The sequence below is a fragment of the Malurus melanocephalus genome, unplaced genomic scaffold (assembly GCF_030028575.1).
Source record: "Malurus melanocephalus ecotype Western Australia unplaced genomic scaffold, MMel_1.1 scaffold_48, whole genome shotgun sequence".
NCBI lineage: Eukaryota > Metazoa > Chordata > Aves > Passeriformes > Maluridae > Malurus > Malurus melanocephalus.
In genome coordinates this window covers 1,483,297-1,503,425 of record NW_026623280.1, presented here as the reverse complement: position 1 = coordinate 1,503,425, position 20,129 = coordinate 1,483,297, and the positions used below count along the sequence as shown (strand labels likewise).

Genomic DNA, 20,129 nt, shown 5'->3' with positions numbered 1-20,129 from the left:
CTTGGCAAAATCACATCCAGCTTTAAGTGGGCATCCATAAGTTTCAGGTTACTTTGACACAGATAAGCTACGAGTAATCTAAGCCTCACCAGGAAGCCAAACTAAGCYTCAGTGCTAATACCCTCATACAGGCTGTGCAAAGATCAGGGGCAGAAAATACCCTCCTTTGCTACAATATTAAGTGGGAAGGACAGATTTAAAAATGCAAGAAATGTTTCTTGGCCCTAAAGAAAGCTGTGGTCCCTCGTTCACAAACTGCAGTTAACATATAACATCYGCAGTTTATTTGTAAAGCTAGGAAGCTTGTACATATTTTTTTTCCACTGCCACAGCAAGGAGGCTCAAAGAAGTTATGAAAGGGAGTTACTATTTGCCAAGGAACAAAGGTAGAAGGARTATTGTTCAGAGAGCACCAGGTGAAGGATTATAGCCAGCCAAAACACARAGTTGTGAATAGAGCAAGTCATCTGTAATCCTTTTCACTTGGCTTTGATCATTTCTTGATGTTCTTGTCCAGAACCTGCTGCCCAAGTAATTGTTTCCTACCAACCTGAATATAGTTCACAATCTAAGTTACACAAATTACATGTGCTATTTTACAAAAGATTAATGGATTTTTAAGAAAAACTGCTGCAAGTAATTGGCCGCATTTTATTAGCCACTTAAAGATATTTGAAACAAGACAAATTAATTTCTTCTGGTAGACATAGATTTCCTCTATTTGTYTTTAAAGAAGTTAATTTAATTAAAAAAAAATTAAAATCAACCTACTCAGGAAATATGGCTGACCCCAAATGAGAGAGTTCTTCATCTTCAATTGTGAAGCCATTACAGTTAACCTAAGAAAAAAGAGAAAGTTGCTAGATCAGCTTCAGGTCAGCTGAGTACTCCACGTGTACTCACATGTCACAGTCATATACCAAACACAATTGCAGAAACTTGCTTACAATTTTCTATCCACCTCCCCAGGAGTCACAGGGAGCTCCATGAGATCTTGACAAAGTAAAGTGAGGACRAAGTCCCTCTTTAAAGGAATGCACAGGACACTGAAGAACTGACAGTCCAACATTTGCACCTGCTCAGGACACAACAGCCAGCGGATTGGGAGGGCCAACCCAGAGGTGTGGGGATTGAAAAGGGCACACAAAGCCTCGCCCCATCAKGGGCAGGAGACTTCATTGGGCCATGACAAGGAGCAATATGAGAATGAAAGGCAGCAACTCAGCTAGTCTGGGGCAGTTCAGAGCTTTGATAGAGCRTATGCCACAGAGACCTGCCACAATGGCACCTGTCATCAAAGACTGCACGCATCAGCTACRGTTAAAACACATGTGAAAACAGCAAAAGCACCGAGAAAGACTTGAAGCTCATAAAGACACAGAATATGAGGGGACAGATAAGGGACAGAGTATAGAAGTGTATTCCTAATTTAARCAGACATAGAATATGAGGGGACAGAAAAGGGACAGAGTATGAGAAGTGTATTCCTAATTTAAACAGACATAGGATCAAAAGAACTTGCTCACAAAACTCTCTTATAGAATTGATTCAAGCAGGTTTTAAAACCTCCTCACTTTKGTACTCATCCAGCTCAAAAGAATCTTACAGAAGTTTCATCTTTTTTCATGTGGTTTGTATGACTTTAAGTAGCCAAAATGCACCTCAGTCAAGTACTTTATTCCACTTCCACTTCAAGTCACACACATACCGACACAAAGAGAACCCTCTCTATATTCACCATTATCTCCCTACAAATATGAAAAAAGCACCAGAAAAGCACTAAAACAACATGGCCAGGTCCAGTTAAAGCTAGAATGGAACAGGAGCAGTAAATCAAGTATAGTGCAGTATTTGTTCTGGAAAGGGTAAAAGTTGACAACAAATGCCATCAACAACAATCACAGAACCACAGAATACTTTGAGGAAGGGACTGTAAAGAATATCAAGTTGCAATCTCTTTTCTCCAGTCCCTAGAGGCAGGGCAATAGATCAGGCTGTTCACCAAGCAAAGTGATATGCCCCAAAAGCTGGAATGTAGCTTGGACTGGCTTTTAGAAACACACAAATACTGCCCCAAAGCCACTCCTCAGGTACCATTCAGGGTGAGTTCACGATTAAGGAAAGTGTCCTGACTCACTCATCAGTATCTCTGCTATCTGTGCTTGATCTTTATCCAGTTATTTTTAGCAATATAGCATCTGAAGGTTCTCAGTCTCTGAAGATGGGCAAGGTACTGCACTAGCCAATGTAGGAGCATATCTGAACCAAAACCAAAATGGAACTGCTGAATACAAAAACAATAGAAGGGAAAGTTAGTATCAGTGGGTAGTAAAAACATAAGGCTACACAGGCTCACACAGAACAGCTTGACAATTCTGAATCACAGGGAAATATTCAAAAATATATTGTGCGTTATCAACTCCCTTCCATAAGCCAGAGACAACACGCTTCATGAAAGTATCATACTAGAAATGACACAAGAGGAGGGATTAGGAGAGATATCACTGGTTTCACCAAATGAATGCATGACTAAAAAAGGCAAAGTAGAGGGAGTAAAGACACAACAGCAAAAAAACTGGAGCTCAACATTGTTCCCAATGGTGGAAAAGASAATGTGCAAAGGGAGGCGTGAAATGCAAGATCTTCAATGAAAGGGTGAGCTGCTAGAACTTGAGACAAGAGAGAAACTGAAGTGTATGACAAGGTGAGACTGAGAAGAAAAGCTCCAGCCTCAAGAGCTATACTCCATGGGGTCGAAAGAGAATACCAACAGTGATGCCAACAGTTGGAGAAGAGAGCAGTGACAGGCAAGGACTTTAAACAAATAAACTTCACTCAAAAAGACTACTTACACYTTAGCTTTGTAAGGAAAGTCAACAGCCAAAGTCCACTAAAAGCAATGAGGAGGGAACCAGAGGTATTCAAGTCCCAAAGGACTGCCCTGAACCACAGGGAGAAACAATGGAGAATGGAAGGATAAAGTAGACCACATGAGGCCAGAGTAAGTGTTCAAGCAAAACAAAAGAGCAGCAGCATATCCACACTACTGGTTTTAGGTCAAGTTAACTAAATATTAGGAAACATGTACTTGACATGTACATATTTGTACATGTCAAGTAAAACATACCTTCCTTTCCTCTAGAAAGATTTGTTTTGGGGCTAACACCTCAGAAGGATGCATCCTGTTAAACTTCTGAGGAGCACCCAGCAGATTTCTGGAGATTTTAGTTCAAAAAATTCTAATGTCCACAGTGGCAGAGTTACCTGATGAGCTACAGATGAGATCACACATCCATAGGGAAGAATGGATGGAATATGAGATCTGGGTGTCAGCAATTCACAGAAATCAGTTAAAGGACAACAATCTGGTGGAGCTGCTCTTGGACAGGACATGTAACAAAAGTCATTATAGCCAAAATAATGTAATCTTTGGGGAATTCTGGCTACATTCTAACAAAAATATTCAGAAGTACTGTAAGAAMCTGGTTGTGACATTTTCAAAGTATCCCTCTGACAAATACAAAATCTTCAAAAGAGAAAAAACACCCTTGACATTGAAAGGAAATGTGTAATTAGAAACAACATAAGGGATGATAAGCAGATGCTAAATATATTAGAGAATCATTCCCTTACAGAATAAGAGTAGCTCTATATTAAGGAAATAGTAACAGGGCCTCCTTGTTGGCAAATGCCCAGCTCTACCAATCAGGTTATTACCGTCTCAGCTTTCATCGCAGCAATCAACATTTGCCCCCATCTCAAGACATTATTTTACTCAGAAACATAAGCATAAAACTAACTTATATTGAAGTAAAAGAGGAAAAAGAAGAAAATGGATCTTTCGGTATTCAACTGGTGTATTATCCCATCCACAATACATTCAATTCAGATGCATATGAAAAGTAGGTGAGAAAAAAGAAGTGACATATCAGAAGTTATTTAACAAGACATCCTGTCTTTCCTTCATCTCTCCAGATGGCCAAACCACCTGACTACATTTAAAAGCCAYACACCAGATAAAAGTTTTAGGCTGCGCTTTCTGCTGCCCTTTCTACTTCTCTGAAGTTTACTCCCTGTGAAGGTCAAACACAATGATGACCTGACCAGCAAGGATTTCCACAAGTTTGAAGTCTGAATGAAGGATTTGCCTCTGCAGGGTCTCAGGCCAGCAGCCTTCCATGTTAGTTTAACAACAGCCACACTGTGTTTGGCCCACAAGAAACTTAACTTTGCCAGGGTTACTAAAGGCTGTTTCCCCTTTTCTTTCGTATTTGAGAAGCACCTTATGGGAAGTCTGCAGACAAGAAGCTCTCCCCTCACGACGGATATAGGGCACATTCAACCACTACTGCTCAGTGAAGCAGATCTCCATCAAGCACACTAAGATAAGCAAAGAGCTACCCCTTCCATTGCCATTAACATTTTCCCCCTTTCAGAAAAGCTAAACTCCTAGAGCACCATCCACCTAAGCAGGCTGTGTTCTAGCCAACTTACTTGTGCAAAGAGAACTACAAGGGCAGCATTGTCAGGGCAGTCCAAGTGCTTTGAGTAAAAGTGATGAAGAGCAGCAATGTCGTTCTGAATCAGCTCTCTCTTTTCATTGTCTAGTTTGTCAAGGTCTGTGGACAAAGAATACATTCCATTTCAGTAACAGAAAAAACCCCCAAGTGCTGCAGGTAGACTTAGAAGAGGCCCAGACTTTAACAGAAACCCTGAAGGACAAGCTACTTGGAAATACTTCAAGAAGTGCCTGCTCTTCCACAAACATAACAATGCCTCTGCTAAAGCCACAAGTGTGCTACAAGAACATGAAGGATTAAAAAGCATTTTGTGACATCTTTAGGTTAGCAAATAATTGGACACAGACTTCACTGTCTTGGGAGAAGGGTTATAKTCTTTAAAGTGCATTTGTTAACTCCACCAAACAGCCCAACCAGCCCTGGCCCTCAGGAAGTCTGTGGATAGCTGTCCTCGGCTGTCTTACAAAGCTACCCGGTCCCGTCTATTGTGGCCTGAAGTCACACTCAACACCACTCACCTTAAAGCATGCTTTATATAGTGAAACTTTCTCATACAGACCTATTCCTTACCAGCACAAACCAACCCAAACTGCTGCCAAGGCTGCTTAACCCTGCTTTCAAAAGACATGGTCTTTCCCAGCACAAAGTCCTAACTATTTGTGGTCACATGTGATAGGGATCCAGCAAAGACACTGGGGCTGGTTACAGAGGATTSCCTTTGCAGCAAGAGAAGGATCACATGGGGGTGCCCAGGAATGCAATCCACCTGACCTATTGCAGGCACCYACTTCAGAAGGTGGCAAACAGTGCCTGAAAGTGCCCATGTCTCCATGGGCTAGGGGGTGACCATCAAGAGAGTTGTGTTTAGAATGCAGACATTTACTAATAGGAAACAGCAGGAACATCAGTGGAAATGTCCTGACACACGCCAACCGTATTCCATTATGAGTTTCTTCTGAGATTTACCCTAAGGCTCTTGACAGATTCCAACCAAGGCCATGGCCACTGAACCTTTTCCTGCCTGATCCATGCAGAGCAAGCCATATACTCTTGGTCCCCTCTCTTTCTCTCCTCAAAAGCAGAGTKTTTGGAAGTTGTTTCCCAATCCACTCTCTCATAGTGGCAGTGTTACTAGTTCTCTGCTTCTCCCTCCAACTCAAAACAATAATGGAGAGAAAAGGCTGCACAACAGTGGAAGAAGAAGGAAATTATTTGTGAGAGTAGATGTGAATGATGGGCGAGTCACAAAAAACAGAGGGAAATGAAATGGGACCATTTGATGAGAATTAAGACAAATCAGAAATAAGAAATTCTAAGCTTCCAACTGATAGCCAGGTGCCTTTTCCTCTCCTGTGTATGGTATTGCAAAGCAAAGACAACTGATGAACACAGTAAAGGTGTGCTAAGCAGTGAYGTGAGTGAAAAAGGTAGCAGGGATACAGGTGCCTCCTAACAAAACAAAGGCTGCTAGAGGACAAGTGGGACACAGCAACAGAAAAAAAAAAAAACAACACTTCAGTCTTTTAGATCCCAAATTAATAAATTAAAGAGAAGCAGCAATGCAGAAGAATATGCAGAAAATACTTCAGCACTYACCCATTCTCCTCAACCCCAATTCTACCAATTTACTTGTAAAAATTATCCTTGCCCTAGGCRGAGTTAAATGTTGGCATTTTTCCCCTTTGTTCCCCAAGTTGTCCCAAAAGCAACGACAGGAGCTTTTGTTCAGGAAGTAAGACTAGTGTGCTTGGTTACTCTGCTATCTCAAGTCTCAGCAATGAGTACATTTATTCAGCTTTTTGTAAAAGATTTTGGAAGCCTTTAGAGTGAGAAATGTGAATATACAGCCCATTGTCTCTGTGTATATTATGCCCAGCACCCATAAAGAAAATAACAGACCAGTGAAAACTGTGTCAGAATGGTTGGTTACTAATGGTCAGTCTCTCAGCCTTACTGGACATAAACAGTAGCTTTCCAGTTAAAAGTGAGCCATTGCCTTATCTCCTTCTTTGGATTAGTTTAGAACGTTTAGGACATGGAATCATATATAACATGTCACATTTGACTGGCAGTGACAGATACTGAAGCACAGTCCAGAGGGTTCTGCAATTAGCCCCTCAGTCACTGTCACCATCAAGCAACTGTGCTGTCTCTGATTTTATGCCTCCTGGTAACAAATACCAGCTATTTTAATTTTACAACATTACAATTCTCAAAAGACACTAGAATAGCGGAGAAGCAAGAGATAGATGTATGCTACATAATTAGCACTGTCTAGGTTTTCATCCTTGTTTCACAGCTCCCACAAACAGCCAAGAAAAAAGATGGAAGAGCACTGCATTTTCCAAAACATGAGGAATCACAATTCTCTTGTGTTTACCCCCTTCCTCCAGCAAGAGAGGGATGTTCTGAAAGGTTTTGATGAAGRGGAGCCATGGGGAAACAAATAATTAATATAGTTAAGTCAAAATCTCTGTTTACCTGCAAGCCTTTCTTACTTACGTGATTCRAACTCTTTTACAGCAAGCAGCTTCTCCGACTGTGTTCTTTCAGGGTGAATTTTCTATTAAGGGAGAAAAAAAAAAGAAAATATTTTAATGTTTCATTTTAGCAGTTTTGTGTACTCATTCAGAATTTGGGAACTCCTACCTGTAAGACAAACCCAAATCCACAGTCTGTGGAATTTATGAGCTGATGAACAGCATTGAGTTAAATTGACTGCCCTCAGTAAAGGCATAGAAATATTCTCTCCACACCAAATTAGGCAGCCAAAGATGAACTCCTATCAAATTTATATACATAAACTGAACAGTATTTTAAATATGTCATTTGCTTTGTTCTAGACACCCAGAAAGCTGCTAACAATAGCAAGCAGGCAGAAGACAGGCTTTGCTTTGAGGAAAGTGAATAAACTGCCTGTTGACAGAGTTCAAAAGCACTGCTCCACAGCTGGCCTAAGGCCACTTCTTTGTAATCTTGGCCATTAAATATGGCTTTGCAGGTGGCCCAGCAGCTGAGGTTCAGGGACTATGGTTTGCATATTTAGCTTTTATATGACATGTAGGGTTCTCCCCCCTCCCTGTAAGCGATAAAAGCAGAAATTTACTCCGATGACTTTTTGTCATTAAACATTCGATGTTGTTTGCGGATCACCACCAAACCGGGCTTTAATTAAGTCACACACACGTACATTCACACACACATCTACACACACAGCAAGTATGCAGATACCTTCCCAGCAGGCCACCAGAATCCTCCCTACATACAGTATCCAGGTTGCCCTTGTCACATAAGCAGACCTCAATCACACAAATATGCTTCAAAGAGGATTTGTTTTTGCAGAGAGAGTTTAGAGCTCTAAAAAGATACACAGCATAATAACCTTGAAACTCATGAATCCCATCCCTCCCTGTAAGCACTTGTGTTATCCTCAGTATCCATATAGTTAGAGAACACTGAAATGGAAGCTGACATTGCAATCTTCTTTCCTTACTCAAAATATTCTTTTTCTATAAAGACCAAGGGCCAGAGATTTCTCTCTCAAACTCCTGTTTTCACCAGTTAATTCATAATCATAAATGTTTATACCTGAATACCTCAGAGGTGTTTTTGACATACAAATGTACTGGGAGTTATATGCTACATAATGCTATGCAACTGCAGCTGAAAAATACTATCACAGGCAACTGCTTCACAAAGGCCCCAGTGCCTGCAGCCACATAACACTAGAAGGATTCCTCGGAATTTAAGTCCAAATAACAAATCTCATTCATCCTCCTCTACATCAGCATCGCCTTGGTGCTTGCCCACTCATGTAACCAAGARCTCAAATCTACCAGAACAGAGGCTGTAACACCAATGTGAAAGTATCAGTAAACATTTCCAGGCTCTRTTCAGCAGCACCTTGGCCATAGTTTATAGCTACACACCTGAAGACCTTGCTAGCCTTTTGCTAGCTTTTCACAAAAGTCTCCAGCTGGACTATGGTGTCCCTGACCCTGCTGCAGTGGTTTGATGGTCAGTTCATTCAGCTGCTCGTGTTCTGCATTAGACCTGTCTGTACACAGAAAACTAGAGTGTGTGTGTGTGTATGTGTGTGTGTGCGCTTTGCAGGCAGTTACTCTTGGCCAATTTTCACTTTCCTGCCTTCCCTGGCACCCAGAGCAGGAGCAAACCTCCCAAGCCTAGCCTCCTGCTCACCTGTTTGGCAAGGATCCTTGCTGTTAGCCTCACAGTCTCTGAGGGATGCCAGTTCTGCCCAAAAGCGCACATGGAGGCACACTCCAGCTTGTGCATTGGCCAGTCTTCCTTCTGAAAACACAGAAAAACATAATTAAAAAAAAAAAAAAAATTCCATAACTGCCTAAAGGGGGATCGGAACAAATAAAAAAAGGTGTGAGAATACTTTGTACTAAACTGTGGAACCAAAAAGAAAAACATAATTAAAAAAAAAAAAAAAGAAGTGTCATAGAGATAAATTTATGAAAAAGGGGATGAAGCAAGTGCTGCCAGATCCTAGAGGTCAAGGGAAATGTGTTTCCTTTAAAAAATAAGATGACACTCACTAAATCTGAACAAAAGCTTGAGTCACATTTAAGGGATATGGCTATCCTGCTTTTTTCAAACAAATCCACAAGGGATGAGCTGAGGTCAGAACATCTTCATTTACTCAATGGAAAAAAAAAGTATTAAGTGATGAAGAAGCAAACAGACAACATGATTTACAAATCACCAGTTCTTATTGTTCAGATCAAGCATGTGAGGACAYAGCAGGTCTGAGCTTGATGGCTTTATTGGATTTATTTCCATTTAATACCTTGGCCCGTCATTATGAGGCGACCCTGGTGTAATCAGGAGTAATGTGTCTGAAGTCAATGCATTCACAATCACTAAGAATTGTTTGACTGTAAGGTCAAACCYAAACATTCTGATGGAATTATCAGATTTTGCCTTTAATGTAGAAGAATGAAACTGCAGCTAGACAATGAAAACACATTAATGTACACATTTTAGTTAAATGTAAAGCATATAGTTTAGTTAATGTATAGCATATTCCTTATTCAACATACAGTAACACTTGGAGTGATGRCACAAGGCACTGGCTTTTGTCACTCTACAAATTTCACCCTAAGCCACAGAATAGCACAGAATCACCCAATAACAATCTGCACTAGCACAAGTTGTCCTGAGACTGCATCAAATTTCATTTTATTTATTCATTCAATGCGGAAATATTCAAGCAATGCAGTTATTCATTGCTCTATCTCATCCCAAACACAYATTTATAGCACTGTGTTAGAACATCTATAATTTTCTGTCTGCATAGGGAGAATCAAGTTTTCTTTTCATAACAGATTCAAACTGGTGGAAAATAGCAGCAGAGGAAAAAGCTCACAACAAATCACACAAATTTGTAAGTGAAAACTTTAAAATTTTTAAGCACCCTGCAGAATGTTCTTGAAACCCGTTATTGTGATTCCCCTGGTATTGCAGACCCTGTGCTGGCCCACTCCCCCAAGAGTTTTTCAAATGRAAAAAACACAACAATATGGCCCACCATGGTGACTGAGTGGCAGAAACAGAAATTTCCTTCAGCTCTCTAACCACTGAAGTCAAGAGCCATTTGAGGCACTAAAGAGACACACTGGGGGCTGTCTAAAGCATCTGCAYGGGACTGGTAGATGTGATACAGGTCTAGTGGGAGATGGATTCYTTGTGGGAACTACAAATGTAGCCTACATGCAACAACCTAAAACAGCTGGGGGAATCAGGACCCTCAGTGCCTCCTGCCTTGGCTGCTCAACTTATTTACAGGTTTTTCAGATCAAAACCAAAGCTGAGATTACTCATTTCAGAATTGCTAAACCAAAAAATCCTACATTGAAAATGTTTTTTTTAACTGCTTTGGGCATGGACAGCTTTAGGAGGTTATTATGTTAGGAAAAGAAAGGTCAACACCTGCCCCAGACTTGGGTAGGATTTGAAGCCCTGCAACACTGCAAGGGTATTCAWCCCCTCACAACGTCAACTTTGTTGTCCTTGACATCTCAGTATGGTACTTCCAAAATACCTACATATAGGCTGCTTGAAATAAGCTCCGGTGTAAATACTCTAAGAGGATGTGGCAATACAGACCAGAACCAAAATAGTATATTACACTGTAATCATGTCATGTGAAATTACACTCTCAACTCTCCTACAGCTGTCACACTACAAAATGCATCCCCAGAGAGACCCATTTCTTACATATGCTCCAAAACCTTTTCTGGAAAATTCCTCACAGCACTTGCTTAGGAATCCACAGGCTAAAGGCTAAAAAGAGACAKAGAGAAATCTCATCTCTCACCTCTTCTGGTTTACCCAGGACACTCACTAACTTCAGCATGATTGYTGGGTGTTCAAAAAGTGAAGGCACTAAAACTGATGCTTTGCAGGACTCTCATCCATACACACCCATTAAATAAACAGGAAAGATTACCCAGTAAAACAAAAAATTAAAATGCAAAATCACGTGCCTGTCTCAAAGCAGTGTTTTTAAAAAATCCATTTGCCCCTTTATTCTTTACACATCGTTAATTAAAATCTTTCCCCAGGCAGAATCATACTGAGTTATATGAACTGGTAGGGAGGTTAAAGGATCAAGATACGGCTGAATTGTGTGAAATGAGATAAAAGCCTGAAACACCACAAAAAGAAGAGAGTTCTGATGCCTGAGTAATACCTGGGATAGAAACACCATGACAGCAGTTTTCCCTGAGATCACAGCAGGACTGTGTTTTGCATTCTTTTCCACATTTTCTTCCAAGTAGTTTGAATTATAACAAGTAGCATTGTTCTAGCTGAATCCCTAAAGCTACATTAATGATATTTTCTTCCTATTTTTATTACATGCACAGAATTTTTCCCTTCATTTAGGAGTGACAACATTTTTGGAAGGGAAGCTCTTTAAAGCTTATGCTTTTCACATCAAAGCATGGAAACACACTTCTTCACCGAATTCTTCAAAAAGATTCTGCTGTCCAGGACTACTGGATTGATTCCCAGAACAGTGTCTTATAGCTCACCATAGGAGAAAAACAGCAAACAACAAAATATAATACTAAAAAAAAAGACTCAAGTCCAAACAAATGTCCTCATACCTCCTTTCTCAYATGGACTTTTTCAGCACTATATAAAAACTCTGTTCTGTTTCACTCAATTAAAAAGAAACACACATATACCAGACACAAATCACCCTGCAAGCCAGTGCAGGGGTTGAGCTCACTTCTATAAAATCTTAAGGCCCAGTTGTGATCAAATGATACSCAACCCTTCAACTGAATTTCAGTGAGGCAACTTCTGATGTATGATATTAATTGGTAAAGTTCTCTGATACAGCCTTTAAACAAGCAGTGAAGGTAGAAGTTTTATGTATCTTTACAGCCATCCTCCCCATCATCATTTACCAAATGATGGGCTATAGAGGGTGTTTGACTTCCATGGGTTAACATTCAACATGCTCACAGGAGATATTTATCAAAGAAAAATACATTGGGAAAGTTTTTGTATAGGGAGACAGACACTCAATGCAATCTTGTAGCRTCAAAATCCTTCCGTGTAGAAAAATTACAGCAAAAATTTTGTACTTTTGCTACAGCTCACCAGAGAGGAGCAGGCAATTTCTACAAGGTCCCATTTAAAACACACCTGCTTAATGCTAACTACAGGTCTACAAGTATATTTTTGAGGCTTACTAGCTGGTTAAAAATACCTGTTTCACTTACTCCAGCAACACCAACTACAGTAGCCTTTAACATGACATGCTAAGAAAAATACATAAATAGTTTGTTAAAAATACATTTCAAATGCTGAAAGTCATGACAAGAACACCTCTTTTTGCATGTTGGCCGGCTGATCTCCACTCTGTGATAAATGATAGCCACGTGCAATAACAGAAAGAGGAGTTCCAGTAGCCAGTTCAAGTTCACCAGTTCCACAATCGCAACCATGTAACCCTCTTAAAATATTTGCCTTCAGGGTGTTTCAGACCCTAATTTCTGAGGAGAAAAAATGAGCACAGGTCTCCTGCTGTTTGACTAAAATTATTATAATTTAAGAAGTCAAGACCYGAACAGCTGCAGATGGGGGCTGAAAGCCTCTACCATAATAACAGGCCTGTGCTCAAGGAGGCTAGGCAGTGAAGAGTGGGATGGTGTAAATCTGCTGGAAATCACAACCCCTTTCAAAAGGAGCACTGGATTAGGGCTTGGGAAAAGAAAGACCCAGCAAACARAAACTAAATCCAACCCACAAAACATTAAAAGCAGCAAGCACAGGCAGTGAAGGCAACTTCCACTCACGTGCCCTGCATCCAACACTGAATTGACACCTACACAAACATCCAGCTTAATATAGGCCAAACATGGTTATCTACCTTAAAAGCAAAATAACAGACCAGAACAGGAACATCAGGGAGCTGTGGCAAAGCCAGTGTGTGTGCATGTGTGTGTGTGTACATCCACCTTTCCCCACAACGAGCAAGAACTCCAATGAATTGTGGTATAGGAGACCTTTAAGTAAGAAAAGAGCAAGTTCAAAGGCTCTGGGATTTTATCCCAGTATGTCTTATGTAGTAAACATTTGTCTAACTGAATTACATTGTGTAACAAGGYACTAACTGACATATGAAATCATACCATGCCCTTGTTGGGCACATATAATTTTAGCTGAACTGTGCAAAAACCCTATAGATTTACAGTGAAAAAATAATTTGTAAAATAAAAATGAAAYGAACAATACCATGACAATTCTCAGCCCTTTTATCACTGTCACATGATATCTCACATCCATGGAGGCAAAAGGCACACATTTCCTGTACATTCCATGTTACAAATTCAGTATCAAGGCACAGATGTCCTTTTTGGCTTTGACAAAGAATTGCTGAACTGCTGAAAAGTGCYTTTGAAGACGATAGGGATGAAGATGCAAGTGCAGACTGTCTGTGTAGGACRTGCAGTCAGTGGAGACTGGTTTCTAGAGAATATTATGCTTGAAGGTAACTTTGAAAGAATGTCAAAGAATTCAATCTCAGCAATGTTCATAAATTTCATCAGACTGATTAAGAAGGGCCAAAAAGATGGAAGACAGTGCTAGATCAACTAGGGAATCGAAAGTCGTATGTACATCACCAATAGGAGTGAAGGGCTAGTACCTGTATATTATGTTTTACCCATCAACAAAATCTTAAAAAAAGCCTTTATATCTAAAGCACCATATCACACACCAACAGGTAGAAAAGATTTTAATTCATTAACTTACCAGACAGATAGGCTTTTGCAGAGCATCATCTTTAGCAGACTTAAGGACGCTCAGTTTGAACAGTTCAGGTTTTTATTCTAGGAACATATCCCTCTAGAGAGAGAGAACTCTGACCAGCAAAAAAATATATTTWAAAAAAAATCTATCTAAAAAACACCAATACAGGTACAAAATGTACAAAATATACAAAACTTTACCAGAGGGACAAAAACCAAAATCAGTCCCTCCTTGTTTGTAAATATAAAAGCACAAACTTTGTCAAGGCTGGAAGTCAGGACACTGAGGGAGAGCCACATACTAAAAAACAAAGAACTGTGAATAAGAAGAAGTAAGTTCTTCTACTTCCAACATGATATCTACTTGCTATTTATCCCAGCASAAATTACTAAGCTTTCCTACTTCAGAAAATCTTGCTTACCTGCTTCATAAACAATTGTGAATTTTGTATAGTAAGAGAAGAAACCCACAGGCTAAGAAAAAAGCTGCCAAACAGCTGCTTTGTTCAGATTTCCTTCCCTCACTTAGTTAAAAGCTTAAAAGAAATAATGTCATGTGGAAACATTTCTTCGAAATAAGCGTTTTTCAGGAATGAAACATGGGTTTTCTCTATACTTGTGGCAGTCTTTAAAACTCACCCAGATTCCTCTCAAGACCTTTAAGAATGCTTATACAGTAACTTTCACTTTGGAAATTCTACAAACTACTGCAAATTTTGTAAAAACATTATATCTATCAAGCCTTTATAGTCCTCCTGGTGCCTCAAACCAAAAAGCTATTTGACTCACCCACAATTCACTAAGATTCTGTGGCAAAACAAGAAGTTGGAGAAGAAACAGAAGGAAAACTGAGGAGAGGTCAGGCTTCTTTGGAAACTTGTGCAACAGGAGAATAAGATACATCCTTGAAATAAAAGTGGCAGCCACGGCCAAAGTGGCTGGGAGCTGAACAGCACAACCCAAAACATCTCTGTCCAGGTAATGACAACAGAGACTGCTTGGCATGTACCCACGCACCAACAGCATGTTAACATGTAGGAGAAGGTCTGGATTATTTATAGCTAACACACAGTTGCATGCCAGACCTTGGGTGATTCAAATCCATCAGAAGCATTGTTCCATACTCTATGCCCAGCACCACAGATCTTGCTTAACTTACATTATTCAATCAGCAGTCCAGTTGAGTTTTTCCCCACAGAAACTGGATAATTCTTTCTCATCAAGCTGAGGGTCTACATAGGCTAGATTCTAGTTCTGGCTTTTTTTTGTTTGTTTGTTTGTTTGTTTGTTTGTTTTTTGTAAGGTGCTTATTCTAATGTGAATTTAAAATAGGAGTTATAACAGCATGCAAATGTTTTGGATGGTATGACTTTAGTGTATGCCTATACTCTACTTCTAGGGGCCTTTAAAAAAAAGGATACAAAAAGAATAAAAGTTGCACAATGAGTAAGTTGGGAGAAAGCATAGTAGGGTTATGACTACCATCAGCTGTGGTAGTCAATACTCAAAATATTCGCAAATATTCTAAAAAAAATCCTAAAATATCTAAAAAAAATCCAAGTATTCCTAAAAAAATCTCTCTCAAGATGGCTATTTACTGATTTGATTTTTTCCATTAGACACAGGATCTTTTACCAGTTTAGTGAGATAATCTTACATTATCTGGTTTGTCCTTAAAGGAAAAAGTAATACAGACATAATTAGAGGGCTGACAGGCAGCTCTAATCAAAGTCTCAGTGGTACCAAGCCCTGAAGCTACCAATCTTGAAAGACTCACACAGACCATGTCGAAATCCTGTAATTGTCCAATGCACAACTCCACGGTCAGCATCTGTGGGATGCTGGAACTGACTGGACTGCTATTAACCATAGCTGCAATTGGTGCATATTAATGCCACACAAACAAATATTGGAGCCCCGCAACCCCCACCCTCCTTCCCCCCCATCCTCACAAATTGCATTTCCATACCTGACATTCCACATTGCAGTAAAAGGCCTGCTTACATCTTCCACACTTGGACAAYCCTTCTTTCCTTGAAAAGAAAACAGAAGTTACTCTGTTCTAGAAATCAAAACGAAATAAAATTACATGCTGAATCACTTCTTGCACARTATTTTGCATTTTGCAGTGAAAACTGTATTTTCTCCAGCATACTGCAGCTACAGATTGAATCACATCTTTGACCAGCAGACACTATTTTTATTTGTATAGACTTTATTTGTTTAGACAAGTTTTTCCAAACAACTCTCATTATGAAAAAKCACTCTGCTTTCCTGATAAAATTGCTGGGCTTGGAAACATGTTGCTATTTGACAGACAGCATCATTTTTTGCCACTATACGATGATACATAATGAGCTAAATTTTTTGTGTTTTCCAAAACTTAAAACTGCTCTGTGTACTTGTTCACCAATATTAACYCTTTGCTTCTACTCTGCCCATTCTACTGCTTCTCTGGTTATAGAAAGCATGACCTTTGTTGAGTAAGTACCTCCAAATGTCAAGAAAAAATACTGCATTATTAAATATACTGTTTGATCTCTTGTCACCTCAGAGCCCCTTACTGTCCCACTCTGTCTGCYCTGATATTGGTGTATTCTGAGCAGACCCAAGGCTCACTTTCTCCTTTTTTTTTTATATTTGTATATAGCCCAACAGAGGGAACTGCCACAAGGAAGGTCCTTTTCTGCTTTAAAGTGCATGTGTTGCAGCAGATCTCACCAAAAATAGAACATGTGTTACCCAACAAGTGACATTTTGRTATGACAGCAATAGGGATCTCTCAGCAGTACTAAATACTTTTAAAATGTCTGCACACCCTCCCTGGTGTAAGCAGCAACAACAAAAAATTGTGTTAAACTGAGGTAAGCTCATTGGAGTAAATCAAGGGTGAGGGTCCTCATACAATGTTATAGCTTAAAACATTTTGGTGGTCACTGGCATTCGAAGCCCATAAAAACCAGCAAGTCTGGCATCCTCTGATTGTACTTGCAAAGCAGACAAGGTGCAACATGAGCGAGCCAGGCTAACATCATGACTCCTCTTGCTGACATTACAACCGCGTATTTAAAGTAACAACCACTATCTCATGCAAATACAATGTTACGGCCTCGTTTTGCCCATGTAACCACAAAAGTTTTCATGACAATTTAGCAAAGTTTCCCTTCCCAGGGCTAGTGCTGAGCTCACAACCCTCCTCGTAGGGCTCTTTGCGAGTTCAACAAGCACAGTTCGGAATCTCGTACGTGCYAGTTCAGTGCTAATGCAACAGTCACAGACACAGAACACATGTCTGAGCACTGGCAGATCACGTTACATCACCGAGACATCATTCCTCTTAGTGGCACTTCATCACCCTGGTGTGAAATAAGTTTCAGATTACCCCACTAACTGCTGTCCTGCTGCAGTCGGTATGTTCCCTGATCAGTGTGCTCCTCCAGAGCTCTAAAGGAGAATCTTGAGTGGATAACAAGCAGCTGCTACCGAAGATAACTAAAAGCTATTCCATGAGATAACTATTATCCTTACAGTATTACTTCATACCAAAGAAGTATGGAAGCATTTCTCAGTCCTTTGGCAGACAAATCTGAATACGATAAACAAAACCAGACAGTTTCCTTGGCACAARAAAATTTGTGGTAAGGTACAAGCGTAAAAGAAAACCCTGAAACCAAACACGGCCCAAGCAAACCTCAGAGGCTGGGAAAAGCCACTGGTGTAAAGGAGAAGAAGAAAACCACCTCAGCTGCACCCTTCTTCAAATTGATGGGACTCAGTCCACCGGCTTCRCTGGTAGCTATATTAGGTGCTCATAGCAAAGAGAGGAGTAAATCAAGTGAACAAGTCACAAGCAGATAAGGTAATGAGGAAWGAAAAAGGGTGTATGGATAAAAATAGCACAATTACAACAGTTGTTTTCCTTTACTGAGGCAACTACTAACATTTGCTCTGAGTTATAACCAGGTAAGCACTTAATTCCTCAGTAAACTGTCAGAAGCCACAAAAATACTATATGTTCTAAACATTTGATGTAGAGTGATATGCCTGAGTGTCCTATCCATGCGGGATTTTCTACCCTAATATGCTGGGTTTTTTTTTCTTTTATTTTTTTTTTTGTTTGTTTTTTTTTTTTTTTCCCTTTTTCCCCCCTGCAGCAGCTCACATTGAGAGGCTTGAGGCAAACGCTGGAATACTTCCCCTTTACACAGGTGAAGAGGCGGCTGCAGAGGCCCCCGGCAAATTCGAGCCCCCCGCATCCCTCCAGCGCCGGGAATCCCGAAGCACGCAGGAGCAGGCAGCACTCCAGCCCCAATGCTCCCAGCCATGCCACAAACAACTTCTTGCGTCACCTGTGCTCTGCCCCAATAAAAGTGATTTGCAAACTAAGGTTTCAGACAGAGGTAATGTACAGATACTGCTGTATATTTCATTACAGATATATACATATTTCATTCATARATATTCCATTTGCGCCATGGAAATGCGAAGGGTGAATTAGGCGATTGCAGACCCTTTCTCCCTTATCAAAGCTTCATTAAAGCTAGTGAACACTAAGTTATTACAAAACTAGACGGATCAATGAAACTTCCTGCCAGAGGATGGCCACGCGCGTGTCTACGTAATCACCAGAGCACGGGAAGAGCAGAACTTTTTTTTTTTTCCCCTCTCTCTCCTGAGCTGCTGAGCACGGAAAACCAGCTTTGAGTTTAAACTTCCACGCTGCCACACAAGCACGAGCCGAGGCGGAGGAGGGGGGAAGGCGGCCGGGCCCTACCTGGCGAAGCAGCCGTCGCAGTGGCTGCCGCGCTCGCTGACGGTCAGCACGGCGGCGTAGGCCGGGCAGCTGAACAGCAGCTCCCCCACGGCGAAGCGCCGCCGCGCCCGCAGCCCCCGGCCCTTGCCCGCGCTGGCGAACCTCTCCAGGCCGCCCAGCTGCGCCGCCGCCTCCGAGCGCATCCCGGCCGCGGGGCAGGGGAAGCAGCGGGGGCGCCGGGCAGGGGAAGCAGCGCTGCCCTCCCCTCCGCTCCCGGCCGCGCACGCCGGCACTCGGGACCGCCGCAGCGACGCCCGCCCGCCGCGGGAAGCGCCTCCTCCGGGCGGTGCGGGCCCGCCGGCGGCTGCGCACCCGGGAGCCGCCTGCCCGCCGAGGCCTGGCTGCTGTGGGCAAACGCGGCTCCGGCCCGCTCGGCCCCGGCCCTCACGCTGCCCGCCCGCTCCGGCCTGCGTCCGCCCACGCCARCCTGTGTGCGGTGGAAGCAGCCCCGAGAGCCACCCGGGCTTCGGGCAGCAAGGGACTCTCCCGCCGACCTCAGAGCCCTCTCGCTAATATTGCCACCTAATACAGGTCCCAGTGAAGTCAGTGAAGCGAGTCCTATTCTTTAGAAGAAAGATACAGTTGCCTCAATTGGTTTCGCCCTCTTCCTCCACACCACTGGCTTTTTCCAGCCTGTGAGGCTGAAAAGGTTGAGCTGCTGTTTTTGTTTTTAGGTTTTTTAAACCTTTGTGCTTAACTGCAAATTTTCTTGTGCCAAATGAACTCTGTGGTTTCATCACATTTAAAGATTTATATCTGCCAAAGGACCAGGGGAAGACTTCCATGCTYCATTGCTATGCAGTAACACTGTGAAGATATTAGTTGTCTCCTGAAGTATCTTTTAAATATCTTCAGGAGCAGCTGCTTGTTATCCATGCAGGCTTCTCCTTTGGAGCTCTGGAGGAGGATAGTGATCAGGGAATACACTGACTGCAGTAGCAGAGCAGTTAGTRGGGTAATCTGAAACTTATTTCACACCAGGGTGATGAAGTGCTGCTGAGAGGAGCAGCAAGGTCTCCCAGATCCASGCACCTCGGTTGCGAGCAGGTTTGTGGTTCAGGTCCCAGGGGTTCAGGTGTTGTGTCTTGCTGGATAACCAGGGCAGGAAGGGAACGTGGCMAGCCCAGCCTGTCCCTGCAGGTTCATTGACAACCACAGGCAGTCTGGGGTGGGCAGGTCCCAGGGCCCTGTCTGGTGCAGCAGGAGACAAGGTGGGTGGGAGTCCCTAGGGAAGCTGCACAGGGAGATGAAGGCCTGCTTGTGCCCTCAGGGCCCTAACAATACTCTGTTCCATATAACTAATTTATATCCAGTCACATGTCTTTACTTTCTCTGATACTCTCATCCATCGTAACATGATGAAATTATTGGATCCACTGCAACAATAATATATCTTTCTGTACTGGAATTACTCGAATGAGTTAAAACATCACTGTTGTTATAAGGAAAGACTGAGCAATGAAAATAGGTCCAGTCCTTGAAAAATACAATATCACCCTCAAC

The 20,129-nt window shown here is 41.7% G+C and overlaps 1 protein-coding gene across 4 annotated transcripts in view; it reads right to left on the bottom strand.

Moving 5' to 3' along the window:
• The window catches only part of SMYD2 (SET and MYND domain containing 2), a 29,351-nt gene extending 10,480 nt beyond the window's left edge, over nucleotides 1-18,871 (bottom strand). The window contains exons 1-6 of one of the 4 annotated variants that reach the window (XM_057365126.1): nucleotides 18,588-18,867; nucleotides 15,783-15,846; nucleotides 8,721-8,831; nucleotides 7,023-7,083; nucleotides 4,495-4,619; nucleotides 772-839 (exon numbers count right to left, since the gene is read on the bottom strand). In XM_057365126.1, coding sequence (XP_057221109.1) covers nucleotides 772-839; nucleotides 4,495-4,619; nucleotides 7,023-7,083; nucleotides 8,721-8,831; nucleotides 15,783-15,846; nucleotides 18,588-18,769 — 611 coding nt within the window. In that variant the 5' untranslated portion in view covers nucleotides 18,770-18,867. Of the gene's footprint in view, nucleotides 1-771; nucleotides 840-4,494; nucleotides 4,620-7,022; nucleotides 7,084-8,720; nucleotides 8,832-13,817; nucleotides 13,911-15,782; nucleotides 15,847-18,587 lie in introns of those variants that run through there. The other 3 variants (XM_057365127.1, XM_057365128.1, XM_057365129.1) reach the window with 3 other exon arrangements.
• Nucleotides 18,872-20,129: the final 1,258 nt, after the last annotated feature.